Source organism: Entelurus aequoreus, linkage group LG15, assembly GCF_033978785.1.
Source record: "Entelurus aequoreus isolate RoL-2023_Sb linkage group LG15, RoL_Eaeq_v1.1, whole genome shotgun sequence".
In the NCBI taxonomy this organism is placed as follows: domain Eukaryota; kingdom Metazoa; phylum Chordata; class Actinopteri; order Syngnathiformes; family Syngnathidae; genus Entelurus; species Entelurus aequoreus.
The window spans coordinates 18,513,597-18,537,087 of record NC_084745.1 but is presented as its reverse complement, the minus strand read 5'-3'; the positions used below and the strand labels follow the sequence as shown (position 1 = coordinate 18,537,087).

The 23,491-nt window shown below is 41.0% G+C and overlaps 2 protein-coding genes across 6 annotated transcripts in view; one reads left to right on the top strand and one right to left on the bottom strand.

Annotated features, from left to right (window-relative positions):
* The window catches only part of LOC133629885 (rho GTPase-activating protein 21), a 129,480-nt gene extending 107,388 nt beyond the window's left edge, over positions 1–22,092 (top strand). For 2 of the 5 annotated variants that reach the window (XM_062020952.1, XM_062020949.1), the window contains 22 exons: positions 1,137–1,229; positions 1,323–1,401; positions 1,522–1,576; positions 2,363–2,386; positions 6,921–8,835; positions 9,145–9,291; positions 9,367–9,469; positions 9,551–9,587; positions 9,669–9,788; positions 9,863–10,162; positions 10,496–10,560; positions 10,646–10,794; positions 10,961–11,103; positions 11,187–11,345; positions 11,424–11,502; positions 11,581–11,654; positions 11,733–11,822; positions 11,892–12,017; positions 13,775–13,816; positions 13,906–14,011; positions 16,661–16,692; positions 19,604–22,092. In XM_062020952.1, coding sequence (XP_061876936.1) covers positions 1,137–1,229; positions 1,323–1,401; positions 1,522–1,576; positions 2,363–2,386; positions 6,921–8,835; positions 9,145–9,291; positions 9,367–9,469; positions 9,551–9,587; positions 9,669–9,788; positions 9,863–10,162; positions 10,496–10,560; positions 10,646–10,794; positions 10,961–11,103; positions 11,187–11,345; positions 11,424–11,502; positions 11,581–11,654; positions 11,733–11,822; positions 11,892–12,017; positions 13,775–13,816; positions 13,906–14,011; positions 16,661–16,692; positions 19,604–21,058 — 5,393 coding nt within the window. In that variant the 3' untranslated portion in view covers positions 21,059–22,092. The remainder of the gene's footprint in view (positions 1–1,136; positions 1,230–1,322; positions 1,402–1,521; positions 1,577–2,362; positions 2,387–6,920; positions 8,836–9,144; positions 9,292–9,366; positions 9,470–9,550; positions 9,588–9,668; positions 9,789–9,862; positions 10,163–10,495; positions 10,561–10,645; positions 10,795–10,960; positions 11,104–11,186; positions 11,346–11,423; positions 11,503–11,580; positions 11,655–11,732; positions 11,823–11,891; positions 12,018–13,774; positions 13,817–13,905; positions 14,012–16,660; positions 16,693–19,603) is intronic. The other 3 variants (XM_062020950.1, XM_062020953.1, XM_062020951.1) reach the window with 3 other exon arrangements.
* LOC133629887 (threonine synthase-like 1) overlaps positions 1–23,491 on the bottom strand; it is a 211,311-nt gene that overhangs the window by 172,844 nt on the left and 14,976 nt on the right. The window contains 1 exon segment of the mRNA XM_062020959.1: positions 16,611–16,721. The gene's annotated coding sequence lies outside the window, so the exon portion shown is untranslated.

Below are 23,491 nucleotides of genomic sequence, written 5' to 3'. Positions count from 1 at the left end.
TACCCAGAACCCCTTGCAGCACTAACTCTTCTGGGACGCTACAATATACACCCCCTACTCCCACATCAACCCCGTCCCCCCCCCCCCCCCCAACCTCGCCCACCTCAACCTCCTCATGCTCTCTTAGGGAGAGCATATCCCAAATTCCAAGCTGCTGTTTTGAGGCATGTTAAAAAAAAATTAAAAAATTAGGCATAATAATGTGTTAATTCCACGACTGTATATATCGGTATCGGTTGATATCGGAATCGGTAATTAAGAGTTGGACAATATCGGAATATCGGCTATCGGCAAAAAAGCCATTATCGGACATCTCTACTTTCAATGCTTAGTCTGTCTATTTGTATTTGTGGTTGACCTTCTCTACTGTTACCAAATAACATTATACTACTGATATTCAAAGATAGTCTGTTTTTGTCAAACCATCTCTTTAGTTTGTTCATTTATTTTGGTTGTATCTGTATTAGTTTGTTTGCGTCCTGAACAAAACATGGTTGTGTTGTTTGCAAATAATACAAACATAAGTCCCTTGTGACTTTACAAGTGTCGTTATATAGAGATTAAAGAATTTTGGTCGCAGAATTGATTCCTGGGGTTCGGTACAGTCGCGATCAAAAGTTTACATACACTTGTAAAGATGGCTACCAAAAGCGCCTTATTGCAGTGAAACTTGCCAAGGGACATGTAACCAAATATTAACATTGCCGTATGTATACTTTTGACCCAGCAGATTTGGTCACAGTACCAGTAGACCCATAATAAATTCATAAAAGAACCAAACTTCATTAATGTTTTTTGTGACCAACAAGTACGTGCTCCAATCACTCTATCACAAAAAAATAAGAGTTGTAGAGATTATTGGAAACTCAAGACAGCCATGACATTATGTTCATTGCAAGTGTATGTAGACTTTTGATCGCGACTATATGTATTTAGAGCTATAAACATGTGTTCACCTAACTTCACATATTGCTTCCAGTTAGTCAAGTAGCTTCTTACCTAGTTACCAACCCTCCAATGTCATACCGTTACACTGCAGCTGCACACTGTTTACCATCTATTATATGTAAACATCAGGAATATTCCAGATGTCCTAGTTCTGCATCTCATTTGACCGTGTGCTATATGGTTGTCAGGGAGACAACGAAGCCGACTGGAGCCAATGGACACCATTTTTGTCAAGCAAGTTAAGGATGGAGGCCCTGCCCATGGAGCTGGACTCTGTACAGGTACACACACAGGTGTCCGTGGAGACAACCTTCATTCTCAAATTCTGCAAAGTTGTAGCCAGTTGTCAGAATTTCCTTGTGTTTCTTCGCAAGGGGACCGCATCGTGAAGGTGAATGGAGAGAGTATCATCGGAAAGACCTACTCGCAGGTCATCGCCTTAATCCAGAACAGGTGACTCATTTAAATCCCACTCACATTCCCGCAAATTCCTGACATAGGAGTCAATTACGACTGCAATTCTTAAAGATTGTGGTGATATTTGTGTCCCGACTGACATTTTGTCCCCTACAGTGATGCCTCGCTGGAACTCTGCGTGATGCCAAAGGATGAGGACATTTTGCAGCTGGTAAGAATCCATGCCTTTGAATATCAATGTAGAAAATACAGTGACGTTCTTGTGTAAACAAACATCCAGGTTCAGTCATCATGTTGTGACGACGGCATTGAACTCATTGCTGTTTGTGTTGTTGACAATCCTGACACGTGAGATCATCTCACGAGTGACTCGGCCTTCTGCCAAATGTCATTAGTCACCTAACAAAATGGTAATTACAGCCTGGCCATGATGCTAGCAAGCCGTGTAGATTCCACAAAAACTGGCCTTTGGCATTCTGGAGTCCAAATTGGCGGCTGTCACAAGACATCTTTCGCCAGCTAGACGTCGTGTTCATCATGCAAGCATGACACATTAGACCGGGGCATGCTGTGTCAGGCCACGTAACTCCCCATTGCTTGCTTGATTATGGGATTGTTTCTCCAAATTGGAAATAATTTTGACCTAAAATTAGCTTAAAAATGTCAAATTGTGCAATATGTGGTAGAGAAGGCTTTGAATAAACGTGTATGATATGCTGCTATGACTCACTGAGGCACAATATTAAACATAATATGTCAGACGCATTATTATCTTTGTTCGAGGCAGTTTTCTCTGTAGCGAGGTTCAGTTAAAAAATAAAGAGACTGACTTTTTCTTATTTCCACTGTACTAACTAAATTAAAGCCTCGGTTTAATCTCAGCAAAGTGGGATGTATTTTTAGCCAGCTTCACATCTGTGGCGTTGTATTTTTCCTATCTTTGTGCTTACTTGTCTGCTACTTTTCACTCCCTGTCTGTCTGCTTACCCTTCTTCAGTTTTCCAGGGATATCACTGCTCTGGTAAGACTGTCAACTATATCCTTCCAAACCTCGTTCCACTTAATTAACCATCCTTGTTTGAATCATTGTGAGGTGTCTAAAACAGTTACATTGGGGAAATATATACTATAGTAAGTAATATATATTATAATAATATATTCATATATTATACACATATATACACATTTATGTACATTATATATATATATATAAAATATGTATCATATACTGTATATGGTATATATATATATATATATATATATATATATATATATATATATATATATATATATATATATATATATATATATATATATATATATATATATATATATATATATATATATATATATATATATATATGATAGATATTTTATATATATGATGTATCATATATATCATATATATGATACATCATACATTTGATATATCATATATATATTACATATATATGATATATCATATATATCCATCCAACCAACCATCCATCCATCCATGGATAGATGGATATATGATACATATGGATATGGATATATGATAGATATACTGTATATATGATACTTATATGTATATAATATACAAATATATGTACATAATACATATACACATACACATATACACATACATATATACACTTTTGTATATACATACATATATACGCACACATATATATACACACACATATACACAAATGTATACACGCGTGTACACTCACATATATACACACACACACAAATATATATATATATACACACACACACACACACACACACACACACACACACACACATACATACATACATATATATATATATATATATATATATATATATCTTAGATTATCAAAAAATAAAAAAATAGTGCTCGATACCGTGGTAGAGCGTAATATGTATGTGTGATGTATGTGTGATGTATGTGAGATGTATGTGAGATGAAATAGTCTTGTGATTTTTTCCCACACATACATACATACATACATACATACATACATACATACATACATACATACATACATACATACATACATACATACATACATACATACATATATATATACACACATATATACATATACACGTACATATACAGTATACATACATACATATACACGTACATATACAGTATACATACATACATATACACGTACATATACAGTATACATATATATATGTACATACATACAAACATACACATACAGTAGATACATATACTATTCATAAGTTCTAATGTGTTAAAATGTTCAGATATTGTGTTTTTAAAAACAATGGAAATTATGTTTCGAGTAAAGAGTAAAGAACAACAGCCTTCCATCTTGTATTCTTAGGTTTTTTAAATTAAGAGGAGAAAACTATAAAACTATATATTTACCGGGGATATTGATTTTTGAATTATGTAAAGTAAGAACGAATATAAAATGCAAATGTATTTCAGTTTTAGGAGTTAAATGGTGGAACAAGCTCAGTGATGAGTTGAAGACATGTAGTTATTTGTTAAGGTTTAAGAAAGCCTTGAAAGGTGAAATAATGGAAAATTATAAAATATAGCAACGATTACTTTCATCCATTTGTTTTTTTTAATGTTGATGTTCCAGGCAATCAAATTTCAAATTTCAAATCAAATGTGAACGTATAGGATAGGCAAATATAAGCTTTGGCTTCAGCCTATTCCTTTTTCGGTAATTTTTTTTCTTTTTGTGTGTGTATGTGTATGATTGTTAATACGTCTAATCTGTGCTGTTAAATTGGTCACACAAAATGGTTGGTTATATCAGTGGTCCCCAACCACCGGTCCGTGGACCAATTGGTACCGGGCCGCGGCCGCACAAGAAGTTAAAAAAATATATATTTTTAAAAAAATTTTTTTTTTTTTAAATTAAATCAACATAAAAAACACAATATATACATTATATATCAATATAAATCAATACAGTCTGCAGGGATACAGTCCGTAAGCACACATGATTGTATTTCTTTATGACAAAAAAAAATAAAAAAAAATAAAAATGTTTTTACTAACCCCCCCGGTCCGTGGGACAAATTTTCAAGCATTGACCGGTCCGCAAGTACAAAAAGGTTGGGGACCACTGGGTTATATGACCGAAATAAAATCATTTCATTCATTCAAATCCCAAAAATATACACACATATATACATACATTTATGCACATATATACATGCATACACACATTGTATACATACATACACACATATATACACATATAAATATATACACATACATACATATACTGTATATACACATATATATACATATGTACACACACACACACACACACACACACATGTACACACACACACACCCACACACACACACACACACATATATATATATATATATATATATATATATATATCTATATCTATCTATCTATCTATCTATATATATATATCTATATATATATATAGATATATATATATAGATATATATATATAGATATACACATTCACATATATATGCATACATATGTATACATACAGTATATACACATACATATACACATATATATGCATACATATATATACATACAGTATATACACATACATATACACACAGAAATATATACACATTTACACTTGGTGTATATACACACAAACATACGTACATACACACACATACGTACATACACACACACACACACACACACACACACACACACACACACACACACACACATACATACATATACACGCACACACATACATACATACACTCACACATACATACACACATTATATATATACACACACACACATACACGCACACTTATGTATATGAATGTGCATATACAGATATATATATATATATATATATATATATATATATATATATATATATATATATATATATATATATATATATATATATATATATATATATATATATATATATATATATATATATATTGGTTGCACAAAAGTACTCTGAGAATTTTTTGGTGGAGTGCAATAAAGTCCAATCAAAAGCGGCTTATATAATGAATGGATAACCTGCTCAATACAGATTTTTTTTTCAATTAAAATAGTTACAAGGAAATATTTGTGCAAGTGTTTTGTTGCATTGACAGCGGCGCTATGAGGCGTGCCCTGTTTTTGCTCTGTATAGGGCACATTCTCCATCTATAAGGGGGATGAATCCCTTCCATCATCCTTTTCACTCCTTCACTTCCTACCAGCTTTCTGTTGGTTTTTCTTCTTAAAATTTGACCAAACAGTCTTTAGGGGCAAAAATATTTTATATGATTCACAGCAGGGACGCATGATAAGTATCAGGCCGTTATTAGGAATTATGATGTCACCGATAAATCAGATAACTTTAAGAAATGGCTCCGATAACGGAAAAACAAATGAGGCGAGCTTACGTAGCTCTACTGTTCTGTAGGTGGGTTAGGGTAAAGAAATGAAGCGCTCCTAACTCGTAGGCAGTTATAAAGTTTCCCTGAGCTCACAGTGTAAACAAACATGCGTCGATCATGCGGGACTTCTTTACTCTTTCAGAGGAAGACATCTCGCGTGCCAAAATGCCCAGCAAACACTCAACACTCCGCAAAGATAACAAAAAAAACCCCTGGCTTCAACACATAGAACTTTACTAACTCACCCGAAACGTCAGGGTCCCCAAGACGGCATTTTGAACTGCCTGCGCCGCAAAGAAAGGCTGTATCCGAAAAGTGAAAAAACCCCGCCAGAGACAACTCGAAAGTCAAAGCGATCGGCTGTTAAAATGTTGGCTTAGCTCCTGCGGGCAAGCAATCCACCCAGAGCCACGGTTTGTACTTCAGAGCTGCAACTATTTTTCGGCTGTATGTTTGCCAGTAAAATACGTTCTGATCACCACATTTAAGAAAATAAGGACATAAGCTTCACTTCTCAGGACATTCAATCGATCTCAACTGGACTTTTCATTTTGTCTTAGATAGATTTTGCCTCTCATCCAAGTCGGCTTAATCAGTTCATACTCATAGACTTGGATTGGTCAAATCCAGACTAGATTTGACCAATCTAAGTTTAAGACTAAATCCGACCAATCTAAGTCTATGAGCATGAATCCATAAAACCTACTTGGATGAGAGGGGAAACGTCCTCTAAGACCAACTGAACAGTCCAATTGCGATCGATTGAATGCCTTGAGTATGACCTGGATGAATGAGAACATCCATAGAGTAGACATAAGTGTCACTACTGATTTATTATAGAAATATGATTTCCTACCATACCATAGAAGTTATGTCATTTGGTTAGGACAGATCTGCAGGTACAGTTTGAAAAATCCACCTTGGTTTGAGTCTTTCTTACCTCAAGGTGTGCACAAACTACAGTTAAATCAAAGAAAATAATAAATATAAGTTATTGGTTATCGATATTGGTCTTGAGAAGCAGAAAGTTATCGGTATCCGCTTGAAAAAAAATTCTACATCTCTAATTTTTAGTATTTAATTGTCAAACATAATGCAGTGCCTTATTTTGCTGACATTCTCAACTGCTAAATAAAGGACAGGGATTAAAAAAAAATATTGACAATATGTTTCCATACTCTGCAGGCGTATTCTCAGGATGCATATCTTAAGGGAAATGTGGCGTACAGCGGAAATGCCCAGAACATTCCTGAGCCGCCACCAATTTGCTACCCTCGTGTAGAAATTAAGGCTGCCGGCAAGGCTGAGGCACTACAGCCCTGCGCTGTCAACCACACCCCAAGAGAGTCAATACAGAAGGGCTACCGAGTTGAAATCCCTGTTCCGCCGTCACCTCCAGCACTGCAGACCTCCAAGACGGCACTGTGTGTCAGTAATGACAAATTGAGGACAGCGGCCATTCACCCTGAACAAGTTGATAGGGGTGTCCAGTTGGCTCGGGCGGGCTCCAGTCACAGGACTGAAGAGAACCAATTCTGTCCTTCAACAGAAACCGGTTCTCCTATACCCAGACCCCTTCTGTCTTCACTGCCAGAAAGTGCACAGTTGCAGTGTCCTTCTTTCCATCTGTCAGAGCCTTCACCACACTGCCCTTCACCGAGACCTACCCCAGTCCATACCGACAATGTATCCTCTCCCCTACGGGCTTCTCTCAATGCTGCATCGCCTGACACATTCTCCCCTGCCATTTCACCCAAAACCAACAACCATTCACCATCTCCGACACCCCCCTCCACCTCTCCTCATCAGAACATAGACTGGAGAAACTACACCACCTATAAGGACTACATAGACACCAAGAGGCTACACACCTATGGCTGCCGTACCATTCAGGAACGTTTAGACAGTTTGCGTGCTGCTGCCAATTCCAGCTCTGCCTACAGCCAGCAGCGCATGCTCCCTCAATGTGCCAGTCAGAGAGGGTTGATGGTCTCTCAGGTCAGACGTAGGAGCGCATCGAATGATCGTGGAGTGAATGGAAGCAATCACAGCACTCCATTACGAAGCGCGTCCCAGGAGAGGCTTGGAGCGTGCTCAGAGCGGACCAGGAACTGGCCGCGAAGTGCTTCCCAAGATGCCCTACCTTTCTCCAGCCCGGCAGGGGTTACTAAACCTCGAGCAAGGTCTTATGATCATCTGGGACAGCAGCCTACAGAGCAACTTGTGCTCAGCTCTGGAGAAAGGACTGTTTTGGAGGACAGACTTTTACTTTGCCAAGGGGAGGAAGCAAGAGCCAGCAGGCAGGGAGGAGGCCAAAGAACTTTACCTTATCTCAGTCGGAGTCTCACTGGACAGGATTCAGACGGACAAAGAAGTGGATTGTCTAACACTCCTTTAGCTGATCGACCACGTAGCAAAGGTATGACAGATTCTCGACCACCATTAAGATCTGATGGCAACATTACAAGGCCCTCTCGTTTACCTGTTAAAGATTCCATCTCAGACCCCTCAACTGCCTTCATGAAAACCACAGACTTGCTGAAAGACCAAAGAATAACTGGAAACCATATGGGCTACCCATCCCCTCTGCATTTGGAGCTCAGGGGTCGGGCTGACAGTCTAAAACTGGAGAACAGGTCAGAGACTGGTTTGGTGGCCAGGTCCTCCTCTTGTTCAGGTCCATCATGTAAAATGTCCACGCAGAGTTCAAGCGGCACTGATGCCTCTCCTTCTGCTACTACAAATGGAGCTGTAATCCAAAATCCAAATGCCAGAGAAGCTTCCACCAACTCCTCTGTACGAACCAATGGCGGTCTTATAGAGGGTGTAGAAGGACGTGATGCTACAGTGGTAGTCCTAAGAAAGGACAAAAACTCAGGAGCTGCTCACACTCGCCCTCCGTCATATGTATTTGCCGGTAATGATAACCAAGGCGGAGGGAGTCATAAGTCGCAGATATTGGTGAAGGCTGGTTCTGTTGACGCAGTGACATGTTGGACGGACAGCTGCAGGGAAAAGCATCTAAAGAAGCTGGGAGGCACACAGCGGAAGTATGGCTCCCACAACTTGGACGACTCCTTGGATTCTATCCCCTTCATAGGTAAGACACATTGCAGTACTGTTTTGCGTTGGTTTATTCTAGTTTGCATTTTGCAAAGGAAGAAACAAAATGGTTAAAGAAATGTGTGGCGTTTGATGTACATGACAGCGAAGTGTAGGTAACCACATTCAAACACATGTAGGGCAGTGCAGACAAGAAGCGTATCGCATTGAAACCACAATAATGTTGTACCTGATACAGACTGATGATGAAATCCGCTGCTATTATTAAAAGATGACCGGGTTTAGCTTTCAGGGTCTATTAGTAAAAGGGTGTCATTTTGTGTGTTAAGTTTTCATCTGTCCTCAGATGAACCCTCGAGTCCCAGCATGGACCTGGACACGGTCAACATCCCTGCCTCTGCTGTGATATCCACAACACCCATCATCACCACCATACCCCCAAGCCCCACGGCTACGTCCCCCCTTATTCGCAGACAGATGTCACATGACCACGGTCTATATTTTTTTTCACAAATTATAAAATTTTACGCTGTCGGCATCACAAGTGCTGACTTGACCTTTTTAATAGATTCCCTGCGTCTCACAATTATCGAGTCGGATTCGGGTGGCAAAACGGAGCGGTCTTTGTCGTACGATGAAGGCTTGGATAACTACCGGGAAGAAGGCACAGGGTGAGTTTTACAGTGGAACTAACAGGCCAATTGTAATTTCAGATTAGATCAGGGTTGAACATTTTGTTCTCTGTCATTTAGAAGGTCCTTAATATCTGGCCTGAAAGGACTCAGGAAGGTAAATCCAGTTTTTTCACAAACAAAATCCACTTGGGATAGATGTAAAATTAGACGCTGTCATTTTCCCCGCTCATCACAGGCAATGGACAGGTCTTCAGAAGATTCAGGATCCAGGAGGGATTCATCCTCTGACATCTTTTGCGACGCCACTAGAGAGGGTCCTTTGCATTTCAAACAGCTGAATACAGACAAAGGAAAGGTGTGTAGTGGTGTGTCTTTGAGTTTATATTCCCGTCATTTCAACCCAATTGTCTAACTGACCTACTTTCATAGCGCGTCGGAAGCGGCATGCGCCCCTGGAAGCCGATGTACGCCGTGCTGAGAGGCCACTACCTCTGTCTGTACAAGGACAAAAAAGACGGACAGGCACACGCCAACTGTCAAACCACAGACGAGCCGCTACCCATCAGCATCAAGGCTTGTTTGATTGACATCTCCTACAGCGACACCAAGCGGAAAAATGTTCTGCGGCTCACTACGTCGGATTGTGAATACCTGTTCCAAGCAGAGGACCGTGAGGACATGCTGGCCTGGATCCGAGTCATCCAGGAAAGCAGCAACTTGGACGAAGAGGTTAGAACAAAAGACTTAATAGCCTCAAGACACTGGGGGAACAAGAATTCAAAAAGTCCCCCAGGGTGGTGAAATTGTCTGATTTGTGCATTTGCATTTGAAGATGTTTAGCTGTGAGCCTTCAGTGTCAAGGAACAGTGTGGAGCTGAAATTAGTTAATCTGAGAACTAGCGTCCACTGCAGAGAACGCTGGCTCTCCGGTGGCTATAGCATCCCAACTGCCTTACCTATGATACATAGTAGTAGTAGAGTTCCGTTACTGCCTTTGAGGGGCAACAAGGGATGTTCCCCTCTTCCTCCAACTTTACCCTTTGTGTCCTTCCCTTTTCATAGAATGCGGCCTTCACCAGCCATGACCTCATCAGTCGGAAGATCAGGGAGTACAACACCTTAATGAGGTAAGACAAGAAAGACAAGAAGCTCAGATGTTCCTCAGATGGGTCCGACTGAAGTCCTGCAAAGGACGTTTTGTCTCTTCCACAGCCCGACAGGCAGCAAGACGGAAGCGTCGCCCAGATCGTCTCGCCAGTCGCTCAGCATTAGGCAAACACTGCTGGGGGGCAAAGGAGATGCTAAAGCTCACAGTCCAATCTCCCCCAAGCCGGAACAAGAGAAGAAAAACATGCACAAAGGTTGTGCGATGTCTCGTGTAAATGTAACTTAGATCATAGGTTTCACTATTTAAAGTGCTTTGAGTCATTAGAGAAAAGTGCTATATAAATATAATTCACTCACTTTATTTTGTGTGTGTGTGTCTCTTCAGTGAGCTCTGCACTAATGCTATGTTTGTCCCTGCAGATGACACCAGCCCTCCTAAAGACAAAGGGACGTGGAGAAAGGGCATCCCGGGGCTGATGAGGAAACCTTTTGAGAGGAAACCATCTCCCGGGGTCACATTTGGAGTAAGACTAGATGACTGTCCTCCTGCACAGAACAACAAGGTCTGATTTCAGACTAAGATGTCTTACAGATTGATTCTGCTCCTCCCTCTTGATAAAGTTTAAATGTGTTTGGTGTGGTGTAGTTTGTGCCGCTGATCGTGGACGTTTGCTGCAAGTTAGTGGAGGAGCGAGGGCTGGAGTACACTGGTATCTATAGGGTACCGGGAAACAACGCCGCAATCTCCAACATGCAGGAGGAGTTGAATAACAAGGGCATGAACGACATCGATATCCAGGATGATGTACGTCTTTGGCTTCCGCATTCCTTTACGGCTACTTCTTTATTTCCAGTCATTAATCAGCGTGTTGTATTTTTCCAGAAATGGCGGGACCTTAATGTGATCAGCAGTCTGCTTAAATCCTTCTTCCGAAAGCTCCCAGAGCCGCTCTTCACCAATGGTACGCTCTTTTTTCAGCTATCTAGTGGGTAAAATATAACTGTGTGCTGGTGTTCATCTGTTTTGTCTGGATCTCCAGATAGGTATGCAGACTTCATCGATGCAAACAGGATAGAGGACCCAGTGGAGAGGCTCAAAGTGCTTAAGAGGCTGGTGGGTCCTTTCACTTCCTGTTAGTGTAGATACCTTGTCTACGTCTTCTTTTTTATGTCAAGTATTGCCTTCTCTTAGCTTCACGAGCTGCCAGATCATCACTATGAAACGCTCAAGTTCCTCTCGGCTCATCTAAAAACCGTAGCAGACAACTCCGAGAAGAACAAGGTAACCTTTTTTTTTTTTTTACATTTTGGAACGTTGTGCACATTCAGACTAATTCCTTTTTTGTTTTAGATGGAACCAAGGAATCTGGCTATCGTGTTCGGTCCCACGCTGGTGCGCACCACCGAGGACAACATGACCCACATGGTGACGCACATGCCAGACCAGTACAAAATAGTTGAGACCCTCATTCAGAATGTAAGGAACACATTCTTAAAGGGGAACTGCACTTTTTCAGGAATGTTGTCCTTCATTTACAATGCATATGTGAGACAAGAACACATGTTTTTATTTTGTATTCTAAGTCTTAAATACAGCAAGTACGAGGTGGGTTAACAATGCCTTACTCTATTGCGCCCATAAGGCCCTCTAAAAAAAATCCAAAAAACACCAACAATACTCCATTAACATGTCATGACCTGAATATTAACCAAGTATTAGCAATTTTTGTCATTACAAGGGCTAACGCTGAGGAAGTACTTTTAGTGGTGCCATGATCACAGAGAGCTAACTACCTTATGCTGCTATATTGACATACTGAGCCGGGAAGCTACTGCATGGCCTCTGAGTTGGTAAAAGATCATTCTAGATTATAAATCATGCCTCTCACCTGAATAGAAGAAAGTTGTGGCCATAAACTGAGAAGTTATTCAACTTTGACATCCAACTTAGACCTGGAGATGGCATGAAAGACACGAAAAGACGCTCATTTGGGGCACCTTTTTTTTACCCTTTGTGACATTATGATTAGTTCTTCATCTAAACGGGAAAATATGAACATCCCATCAGTCGGCATACCAGCGAGAGCAGACATTGTACAGTAAGTGAATGTTTTATCATGTTCACGGCTTGTATTTCTTGTTTAGCACTTAGCAATAGTACTACATGATGCTTAGTGTTTCACTAAAGCTGGCCCTGTTTAGCACACAGCTTCTAAAACTTGTAGGTCATCCTTCTTGTATTCAGGCTCAAAACTATAAGGTTCTTGATCATAATTTGGAGCATAATTTGTTGTCTCTCATGAAGTCTGCCATGATTAGTCATGTTGTTGAAGAGAAAAGCAAACATTGTGATGCGTATGTGAAATGAATACGCAGCAGTATGCTTAAAATGAACCAAATATGTACCGTATTTTTCGGAGTATAAGTCGCACCGGAGTATAAGTCGCACCTGCCGAAAATGCATAATAAAGAAGGGAAAAAACTTATATAAGTCGCACTGGAGTATAAGTCGCATTTTTGGGGGAAATTTATTTGATAAAACCCAACACCAAGAATAGACATTTGAAAGGCAATTTAAAATAAATAAAGAATAGTGAACAACAGGCTGAATAAGTGTACGTTATATGACGCATAAATAACCAACTGAGAACGTGCCTGGTATGTTAACGTAACATATTATGGTAAGAGTCATTCAAATAACTATAACATATAGAACATGCTATACGTTTACCAAACAATCTGTCACTCCTAATCGCTAAATCCCATGAAATCTTATACGTCTAGTCTCTTACGTGAATGAGCTAAATATTATTAATTGATATTTTCGGTAATGTGTTAATAATTTCACACATAAGTCGCTCCTGAGTATAAGTCGCACCCCCAGCCAAACTATGAAAAAAACTGCGACTTGTAGTCCGAAAAATACGGTAAATATTATTAGTTATTATGAAGTGTTACTATGTTACATACAGTATAAACATATATACAGCGTGTATATGAAACATTTTAGAGTGCTTTATAGGCAAAACAGAGCGACTCACATTGGCTCCATTGTTAGCAGACTTTTGCTTGCATTTATTTACGAGTTAGAATGCATTAAAAAAACAAAAACATGTGTTCTTGTTTTCCATAAAGATTGTGAGTGATAGACAAAATTCCCCAAAAAGTGCAGTTCTCCTTTTAAACACAGTAAATACAAAAAAAATTGATTGTTTTGCTTTTTTGTCTTGACAGTACAACTGGTTTTTCACTGAAGAGGGCATTGGAGACCCAGTGGTGTGTTTTGTTTGCTCGTAGAACATAAACATAACCAACAGGTGGCAATGTTTGACCACTGAAGATGCTTTGTTTCAACCCTGCTGCAGACCGCGTCGCACCAGGAGAGCGCTGTGGAGTCGCAGCCAGTCCCAAACATCGACCACCTGCTCACCAACATCGGCCGCACAGGCACGTCGCAGGGCGAAGTATCAGGTAACACGCCGGCCCGCCACTGCTTTGCTGAATTAACCCTTCTCACTAAAATCCTTTTGTAAGGGACAATGTCGGCGCTTGTGGCTTTCAATTTATTTGCATCTTCATTCGCTTTAATTTGCTTGTGCTGTGTGACTAATGTTGTTCCCCAGGTGACAACATGTTTACAGTGAAAGGCCACCTCTGATCCCTCTTGTCTCTAGTGAAGCTCTGTCGGGTGTCCTAAAGGCTTTCCCACCATTCACACATACTGATCTTGACACAGGCCAAGTGGGCGGAGTCTATCACGCTGTGATGTCACTGATGGACTCTATAATGTCCGTGATGGACAGCTGGAACTGTAGGAAGAAGGAGGATTGTTGCCCGCAGTGTAGCTGTCTAGTCTGCAGGAACCCGCAGTTCCTTTAAGCGCGGGAGGCGCCAAAGAGCACAAAAAAACAAAACGAAAGGGGGTAATGAGCAAAGAAAACTGCGAGGACACAGCGACACGGTACTGTACAGCGTACCGCGTGGGTTTTCTGTCAGCACATAACGTGACGCAGGCCGCTGTCTGAAAAGGCTCTCCGCTGTCTCTCCTCACTGTCTCATAGCTGGCCATCGGGAGAGATAGCATGGTATGCACTCGCCTCTTGTACCACCATTTTTACCGCAAAGGGGTTTAGAGGGGGGCTTGGCGCTAAATTGGAGCGAGAAGCGGAGGACCACGTTAGGCGGACGCCAGGAGGTTCCCATCCACCCCAGTGCCGACACTTCCTGTCTCGTGTGGCGTCCTCTCTTCTCATATGGCGAGCCCCTCTGTGACCCCCTTGCCACCGCCACCATCTGTACCATCACTGTTGTCATGGCGACTTGTACCAACCACATCCTTCCCATTGCTTTGTCATCACAACGTCAACTAGCACTGATTGTCCACAACATTAGGTACACCTACACAGCCTAATGACAGCAGGTATTATTTTGAAAAAATGTTAACGCTCACATTTTGCTTGACACTACAGTCGTTCTTCGACCGTAGCGCTTCAAATATTGCGGTTTTACCACATTGCATATTTTGTTGGTATAGTTGTATAATTTTTTTGGTGCTACATTAAGCATTTTCAAGGCTAAAATGGCTAAATAAACTAAAAATATCAATACTACAGTAGTATTTTGGCCACTAGAGGAGACCAAACCAGTCAGAGCGTGCTGTTCAGTATCTTGGCCACTGATTGGTTCAGTTTAAGGCAGCATTACTATATTGGATTAAAAGAGTGTAGAGGTGACTAAAATGGTGTTCTTCCATGTCTAGAGGGCTCTCATATAGTGTAGACAAACGTATTTAGAAGGTCATAGACTGTTTTTTATGCTCTAGCTATGAAAATAATATAATGACATATGATTTATAATTAATGATTCTTTACTTCTCAAGAATTCATTCCTCCCGATCATGTCCAGAACCAATTAACGATAAACAAGGGTAGACTGCATAAGAGAAATCAATAAATGGATAATTGCTTTGACAATTAAAAAAATTAATCCACGTTCAGACACAAACTCTGGCGTCCTCTGCAGTGGACATTTGGTCCATTTTGTGTAAAAAAAAAAAAAAAAAAATGCCCTGTGATGCAAATGTCCACTGCAGAGGACGCTGGTTCTCAGGAGGATATAGAACATGGACAGATTGTAATATGATATGCATTGCAAATCTTTGAATATTCTTTAGACATATACTGCATTTTTCGGAGTATAAGTCGCTCCGGAGTATAAGTCGCACCGGCCGAAAATGCATAATAAAGAAGGAAAAAAACATATATAAGTCGCACTGGAGTATAAGTCACATTTTTGGGGGAAATTTATTTGATAAAACCCAACACCAAGAATAGACATTTGAAAGGCAATTTAAAATAAATAAACAATAGTGAACAACAGGCTGAATAAGTGTACGTTATATGACGCATAAATAACCAACTGAGAACGTGCCTGGTATGTTAACGTAACATATTATGGTAAGAGTCATTCAAATAACTATAACATATAGAACATGCTATACGTTTACCAAGCAATCTGTCACTCCTAATCGCTAAATCCCATGAAATCTAATACCTCTAGTCTCTTACGTGAATGAGCTAAATAATATTATTTGATATTTTACGGTAATGTGTTAATAATTTCACACATAAGTCGCTCCTGAGTATAAGTCGCACCCCCGGCCAAACTATGAAAAAAACTGCGACTTATAGTCTGAAAAATACGGTAGGTTATCCACTTTATTGAGATATATCGGTTATATTTTTGTTACGGTAACATTTAAAAAGCTAGCATATAGTGGCTAATATTATACTATTAGTATTATGTTCCTCTTTGAATGACCCGCACGGTGCACACTTCACTTGCTTCTTGTCTCCGTGGTTAAAGTTGCACTCAGTGTCGCCGTAGGCTGGCGCTAGTCGTGTTGAAGGCTCTGCAGGAGGCGCTGCGTGTCGACATGTGTAAGCTGGGCTTGTGGCGCTGAGTGTAACGCTGTGTGCAGCATGGCCTGTTTTCCTGCTTGTGTGTGTGTGTTGTCTTAACACCATTGTGCACCTCATCAACCCATCAACATTGTTCTCTTCACTCTCACCTGATCCCTGCAATCTCCTCTAACGTCTAGCTTCTCCTTTCCGCCCGCAGATTCTCCCACCAGTGACTCAGCCAGGTCAAAGGTGAGTGTGACTTCCCTGTGTTGATCCCCCTAGTGTTAGGATGACAGGAGGTAGGTGGAAACGTTAGAAGTGTCTCCATTGCACAGTCAAACACTTCTGGCTGCACATGCTTATCATTTTTTTCAAAAAAGATGAGATGCTGCAGAACATTCCACCTGCATGGCTGCTCACTGTCACCAGGAACTCACTTAGACCATGTTTACGCTGCAGGCCAAAGTGGCTCGAATCGGATTTTTTCTAAATTGGATTTTTACAGCTGACCGTTTTACACTGCATGTAAATTGTGATCTTTATCAGAGTCCAGTATAAATGCGCACAGGCCCCAATGTGGCCCCAGCCTCACTTGTATGTGCAGTTCCATAAAGGGAAAACAAAGGAAGGTGACCAGATTCCGTAAATGAACAAGGAAGTCGCTATTAGGGCTGGACTATAATGGCAAAAAAAAAATTTCATGATTATTTTTGATTTATGTTGTTTATTAATTACATGATTATTAGGGGTGTGGGAAAAAATCGATTCGAATTCAAATCGCGATTCTCACGTTGTACGATTCAGTATCGATTCTCATTTTTAAAAAATCGATTTTTTTTATTTATTTTTTAAAATTGTATTTTATTTTTATTTTTTTATTTATCAATCCAACAAAATAATACAAAGCAATACCATAACAATGCAATCAAATTCCAAAACCAAACCCGACCCAGCAACACTCAGAACTGCAATAAACGCAGCAATTGAGAGGAGACACAAACACGACACAGAACAACCCAAAAGTAGTGAAACAAAAATGAATATTATCAACAACAGTATCAATATTAGTTACAATTTCAACATAACAGTGATTAAAAATCCCTCATTGACATTATCATTAGACATTTATTTTAAAAAAAAATTAAAAAAAGAACAATAGTGTCACAGTGGCTTACAAGCTTGACAACACACTGTGTCCGATATTTTCACAAAGATAAAATAAGTCATATTTTTGGTTCATTTAATAGTTAAAACAAATTTACATTATTGCAATCAGTTGATAAAACATTGTCCTTTACAATTATAAAAGCTGTTTACAAAAATCTACTACTCTGCTTGCATGTCAGCAGACTGGGGTAGATCCTGCTGAAATCCTATGTATTGAATGAATAGAGAATCGTTTTGAATCGGAAAAATATCATTTTTGAATCGAGAATCGCATTGAATCGAAAAAATCGTTTTATAATTGAATCGTGACCCCAAGAATTGATATTGAATCGAATCGTGGGACACCCAAAGATTCGCAGCCCTAATAATTATCCATTGATTTGAAAACAAGTATTTTTTGTACCACCAAAACCTCATCTTTAAACATAGTTTAAAAAAAAAATTGGACCGAATAAATCACCAACATAATTGCAATAACAATACATTTAAATAACAATAGCAATATAATTTAAAAAAATAAAGGTTTTTCCATTTTAATTGGTTTTAATTCAGTTTTTTTTTTACCTCTTACATCTATGTTACCACCATAGTGTGTGATTTTGTGTAAAATAAAATGTAATAAAATGTTTCTTAATTAAATGCATAATTTCCCCTTTTATTGTAAAAGGGGAAAGTGTGCTGTGCTTCTGTTCTCATCTCGATGAGTAAAAATGCGACTCACATGAGGCTGTTAAAAGAAAAAGAGCGCCTCTCAAGTTGCGAGTGCTCTTTGTACATTAATGTAACATCGATGATGTCGTTCACAACAACACAAGTAGATGAGATGTGGGTGTATGAATTGTTCTTGCTAGCGTTAGATTCGTAGTTTAGTCACTATTTCAATGTCCCCATTGTTTAGTTCAGCACGGGGCTGGGGGAGTGTTTCGCGGATAAGTCAACGCTACGGGACACATTATTTTCCCAAACAAATGTTTCTTCTCCTCACAGTGACAACATTTCACTCACATTTATGTCAGATTCCCTGATATTCCGCGTTCAACAGCGGATTCCGTTTTATTGGCCAATTATGTGACTCTGTCCGAGGTCACGTTAACACGGAAATAATATGCCTTACTTTTTTGTTGAGTATAGTGATTATTGATTAGGCATACTAGCACTGCGTTAAATAAAAAGTAGCAACTATGGTGACATCCCAAATTTCTAGTAGACATACTCTTTTTTCACTCATTCGTTCCTCATCCGTTTCACTGTCACAAGCTCCAGAATTTGCATTTACGGTGGGCAGCCCATTAATTGTTTTTTTCAAATATAATACTTTCATAATTGTGAGTCGCCCTAATCTAAATTAAATTTTCATAAATTGTCCAGCCCTAGTCGCTGCTACTACTACTAAAAATTGAAATAAAAGTCGCCACACCTTAAAAATGTGTTTTTTTTTAGGTGAAAATAAATTAAAGTAATATAATGTATGAATGGACATATATAGTGTAATATAATTGGGAGGGTTCTATTAATTTTTTATGGCTGTTAAGTAGAGGCAACACGGACATCAGCGACAAAAAAGTCACATACGGGTCGCATTCAGGTCGCATTGCCGTTGAGACTGCAATCACATTTGATAAGATCAGATTCCAATCGGATTCGGACTACCTCCTAATGTGGCCTGAATCTGATGTGAAAAAAATCTGATTTATAGCACTTTAGAGCATTTAGACTGGCAAAACAAATCCGATTTGTGTCACTTAGGGCAAGAAAATCAGATATGGTGTGCAGGGTAAACGGGGCCTTAGTCCAGATGTTTATCAGCCTTTATCATGCTACTGCTTCTTTAAGGTTGCCATAGTTACGGTCATATGTTTATGGTTAATGTTCCTCTCTCTGTCTGCTTTGCTGGTGCTTCACAGGAGCAGGTGGAGTACACATTTTCAGACATAGGTGGTGTGCTCAGGTGTGAATGCACATTTCTGACAATGATGTGGGTTGTTCTGTGCAGGGTTCCTGGGGCTCAGGGAAGGACCAGTCCAGCCGAGATCTCCTGGTCTCCTCCATTTTTGCTGCAGCCAGCCGGAAAAGAAAGAAGTCCAAGGAGAAAGCGCAGCCAAGCAGCTCTGACGATGACCTGGATGCGGTTTTCCCCAGGAAGGAAATCCCCGTGCAGAAGGCGGACCCTCATGGCGAGACTCGGAAGAAGCAGGAGAATGACAAAGAGCTTACACCCAAAGCCAAGAGGGATCATAAGCATCCCTCCCCAAATATGTCACCCAACATCAGCTACCAGGGTGCTCCTCAGGGAAAAGCCTCCTTATCCGACCCGCCATCCAACACATCCGATTTGGGCACCATGAGCTCTGGAGCGTCGGTGCCGAGCTCACAGCCTAAAAGGTCGACTGCAGAGCTTCAGGCGGGATCTGCAGTGGGCGTCGAGGCAGAGGTGGGCTCCATCACCTCGGACTACTCCACCACCTCATCCATCACCTTCCTGACCGGAGCGGAGTCCATGGCGCTGAGTCCAGAGCTGCAAGGCGGCGAGGAGGCGGACGACGAACGCAGCGAGCTGGTCAGCGAGGGACGACCCATGGAGACGGACAGCGAGAGCGACTTCCCGGTTTTTGCTCCGGGGGGCGGCAGCAGCCAGTCCACACCTTGTCCCGTGCAGGAAAAGCCAGAGGGGACAGGGGGTGCCGCCAAGAGGGACGCCTCGACCAAAATGGAAGGGCGGCGTCTTTTCCCGACACACAAGATGATCGAATGCGACACGCTCTCTCGCAGGTGGTCGCTCAGACAGAAGACGGACAGCGAGTCGTCGGTGGAGGCGAGCAGCGGTGAGCGTGGCCAGGCCAGGGCGGAGTCTTCTACGCGGCTTTCCCGGGTGCTGGAGGTGATGAAGAAAGGGCGGTCCACCAGCAGCCTCAGCTCGTCGTCCCGCAGCGAGTCGGAGCGCTCGGAACCCTCCTGGCACCTCAAAATCACAGAGCGCCTCAAGCTCCACTTACGCGCATCTGCCGACGACATGATTACGCAGAAGAGCCGCGCCCCCGATGGACGCAGGAGGAACAACCTCCGGCGGAGGCACACCATGGGCGGCCAGAGGGATTTCGCCGAACTGGCCGCCATCAACGACTGGCGGGAGCAGGGCGGTATGGACCAGACGGCCGAGCTGCTGGCTGTTGACCGCCTCAAGCCCAGACGCCCCTCTCACGACTTCAATACCCGGGAGTGGCTGAGCAGGGAGCGGTGCCGGGACGGCGGTGTAGGCGAGGCGGGGGCCTTGCCACAGAGCGCGGATGTGGCGCCCAAAGCTGTCCCCGAGGACACAGATGCCCAGGAGCCGGCACCGGAGCAGCCGCCTGTTAACGGCAAAAGCAAAGCTTCGCCCGGGGATGACGCGCACCCTCACAAACTATCGGGGGCGCACGTGGTCCGCTCACGTTTCTACCAGTACCTCTGACCCGGGGTAGTGACATGAGGATGAATGTGTACGAATGTGGTAACTGCACAATATGTTTTTTACAAAGTTTATGTACGTACTGTAAATAACGTGTACAGCTCCCGTGATTGTTACTGGCAGAGTTTATTAATTATGAGAATCGCTGGCCAGACTGGAAGAAAAAATTCCTCCTGCACATTGAAGCAGGAGGCTCCGCCCTTTTAAAAAAAAAAAAAAAAAATGAAGAATGTACGACTTTCCAACTTGGACTAACACTCATTGCATGTACTTGAAGACACACTACTTGGGCACTAGTACTGGGACACGCCTCGTAAACAAGAAATTCTGTATGCTTCCAACTATGTGGGAACAGTTTGAGGACGGCCATTTTCTATTCCCAGTGCACAAGGCAGACACTTGGTTGTGTTTGGCGTGGAGTAACAACCTCAGTGGCCACCATCTTGTAGAAAGTCTTCCCAGAAGGTGGTAAAATTTGCCTCATTTTTCGCCCTTCCTGTAGGTTTCCCAGTACTTTTGTCCATGTGGTGTTCCGTGGGAGGAAGCGAAGGCTGCGTTCTGAGCTGGGTGCTGCGGGAATGTCTTTTTTCGCAGCACAGTCACAACAGCCAGAGATTAGCTTGACCGTTGAAACACAAAATTTTATCAAATAAAATTAAATGTAATGAATCGCTGATACTGGAGTATGTAATACTCGGTACGGTTCTTTTCTATTCCCAAATTGCCCAACAAGGACATTTTATGGAAATGTACGTTGTTGTTTTTCATCCTCCAAAATGAAAAAGTGCCTCTTTTCACCCCCGTTTTTAACCGTTTTTATGAGCCGCAACACTCATTCCACCACATTTCTGTTTTAGCTCTGTTTTGTGTTCAGTTTCATTGAAAATGTAGAAAGTGTATCCCCGGTCATCAAACATATGAAGCATCTTGTGTAGTTGCACGTGTTTGCGACTGTGAGCATCTCGCCAGCACAAACATAAGTGCAATGTCCTCCCTCGAAGAACACTGGAAATAAATAATCTTTATTATAATTGTTATCATGAGTGATGTGTTCTTTTTTAGGACACTGCTGACAAGGACTAAAAATAGTCGATTGATAATAGAATTAGTGTTGCAGTGCTGTTTCTTGGTATGTCTTCGAATCAACATGTTAGTTTAATAAATCATTATTTAATTTAGATGCATAATTTTATTACACTACCATGACATTTTCGATTGTTAAACTTGAATGACCTAATCACATGAAATACTACTTCCAGTTTTACACACTCACGTGGACAGTAGTAACCAATGAGCGCATGGCATACTGTAAGGCGCTTGTGTAAATGAAATGCTTTGGCGTCCACTAGTGGAATAAGGTAAAATTATTTAAATTGTTTACTCCCAAACCTGCACCTTTAAAACATCCATCTATCCATCCATTTTCTACCGCTTGTCCCGTTCGAGGTCGCGGGGGGTGCTGGAGCATATCTCAGCTGCTTCGGGCGGAAGGTGAGGTACACCCTGGACAAGTCGCCACCTCATGCATTTCTAAATTTGGCGTATTTATGAAAGATAGCAATATAGAAATGATCATTAATATTAATATTTGTTGCAAGGGCCCCTCAAAGTCAGGATGCGTCAAATCAAAGGAAGGCAACACACTAATGAATAAGGAAGACATTCTGTCAAAATGGTCTGAATATATTGAAGATTTATTCCATGACGACCGAGGCCCACCTCCAACTATAAGAAAAAAATTGGAAGGCCCACCCATAACAGAAGATGAAGTGAAAAATGCCATGTCCAAAATGAAACATGGCAAAGCGGTTGGAGCAGATAAAATACCAATTGAAGTCATAGAAGCACTCGAAGAAATTGGAACATCAGAGCTGACAAAACTGTTTAACATAATTTACGACGACAGGAAAATTCAATCAGATATGAAAAAATCTATTTTTATTACTCTGCCAAAAAAAACAGGAGCCACAGACTGTGATCAACATAGATTGATAAGCCTTATGAGTCATACCACCAAAATTATTGTTAGAGTAGTGATGGCAAGAGCAAAGAATAAGATACACCCAGAGCTTTCGGCCACACAATTCGGATTTCTCCCGGACCAGGGCACCAGAAATGCTATATTCACACTCCGTACGGTAATGAAGAGATCAATAGAAGTGCAAACGGATTTATACCTGTGTTTTATAGACTATTCCAAAGCATTTGCTAAAGTGAAACATGAAAACCTTTTCCAAATCTTGAATGAGCTGGATATTGATGGGAAAGACCTGGGGATTTTCAGAAATCTGTACTGGGAACAAGAAGAAGCCTCTCCTGATCTGTTTAACATCTACAGTGAAATGATCTTACGCAACATCAATCATCAAGATGGTATAAAAATTGGAGGAATTAATGTTAACAACCTCAGACATGCAGATGACACTGTGCTTGTGG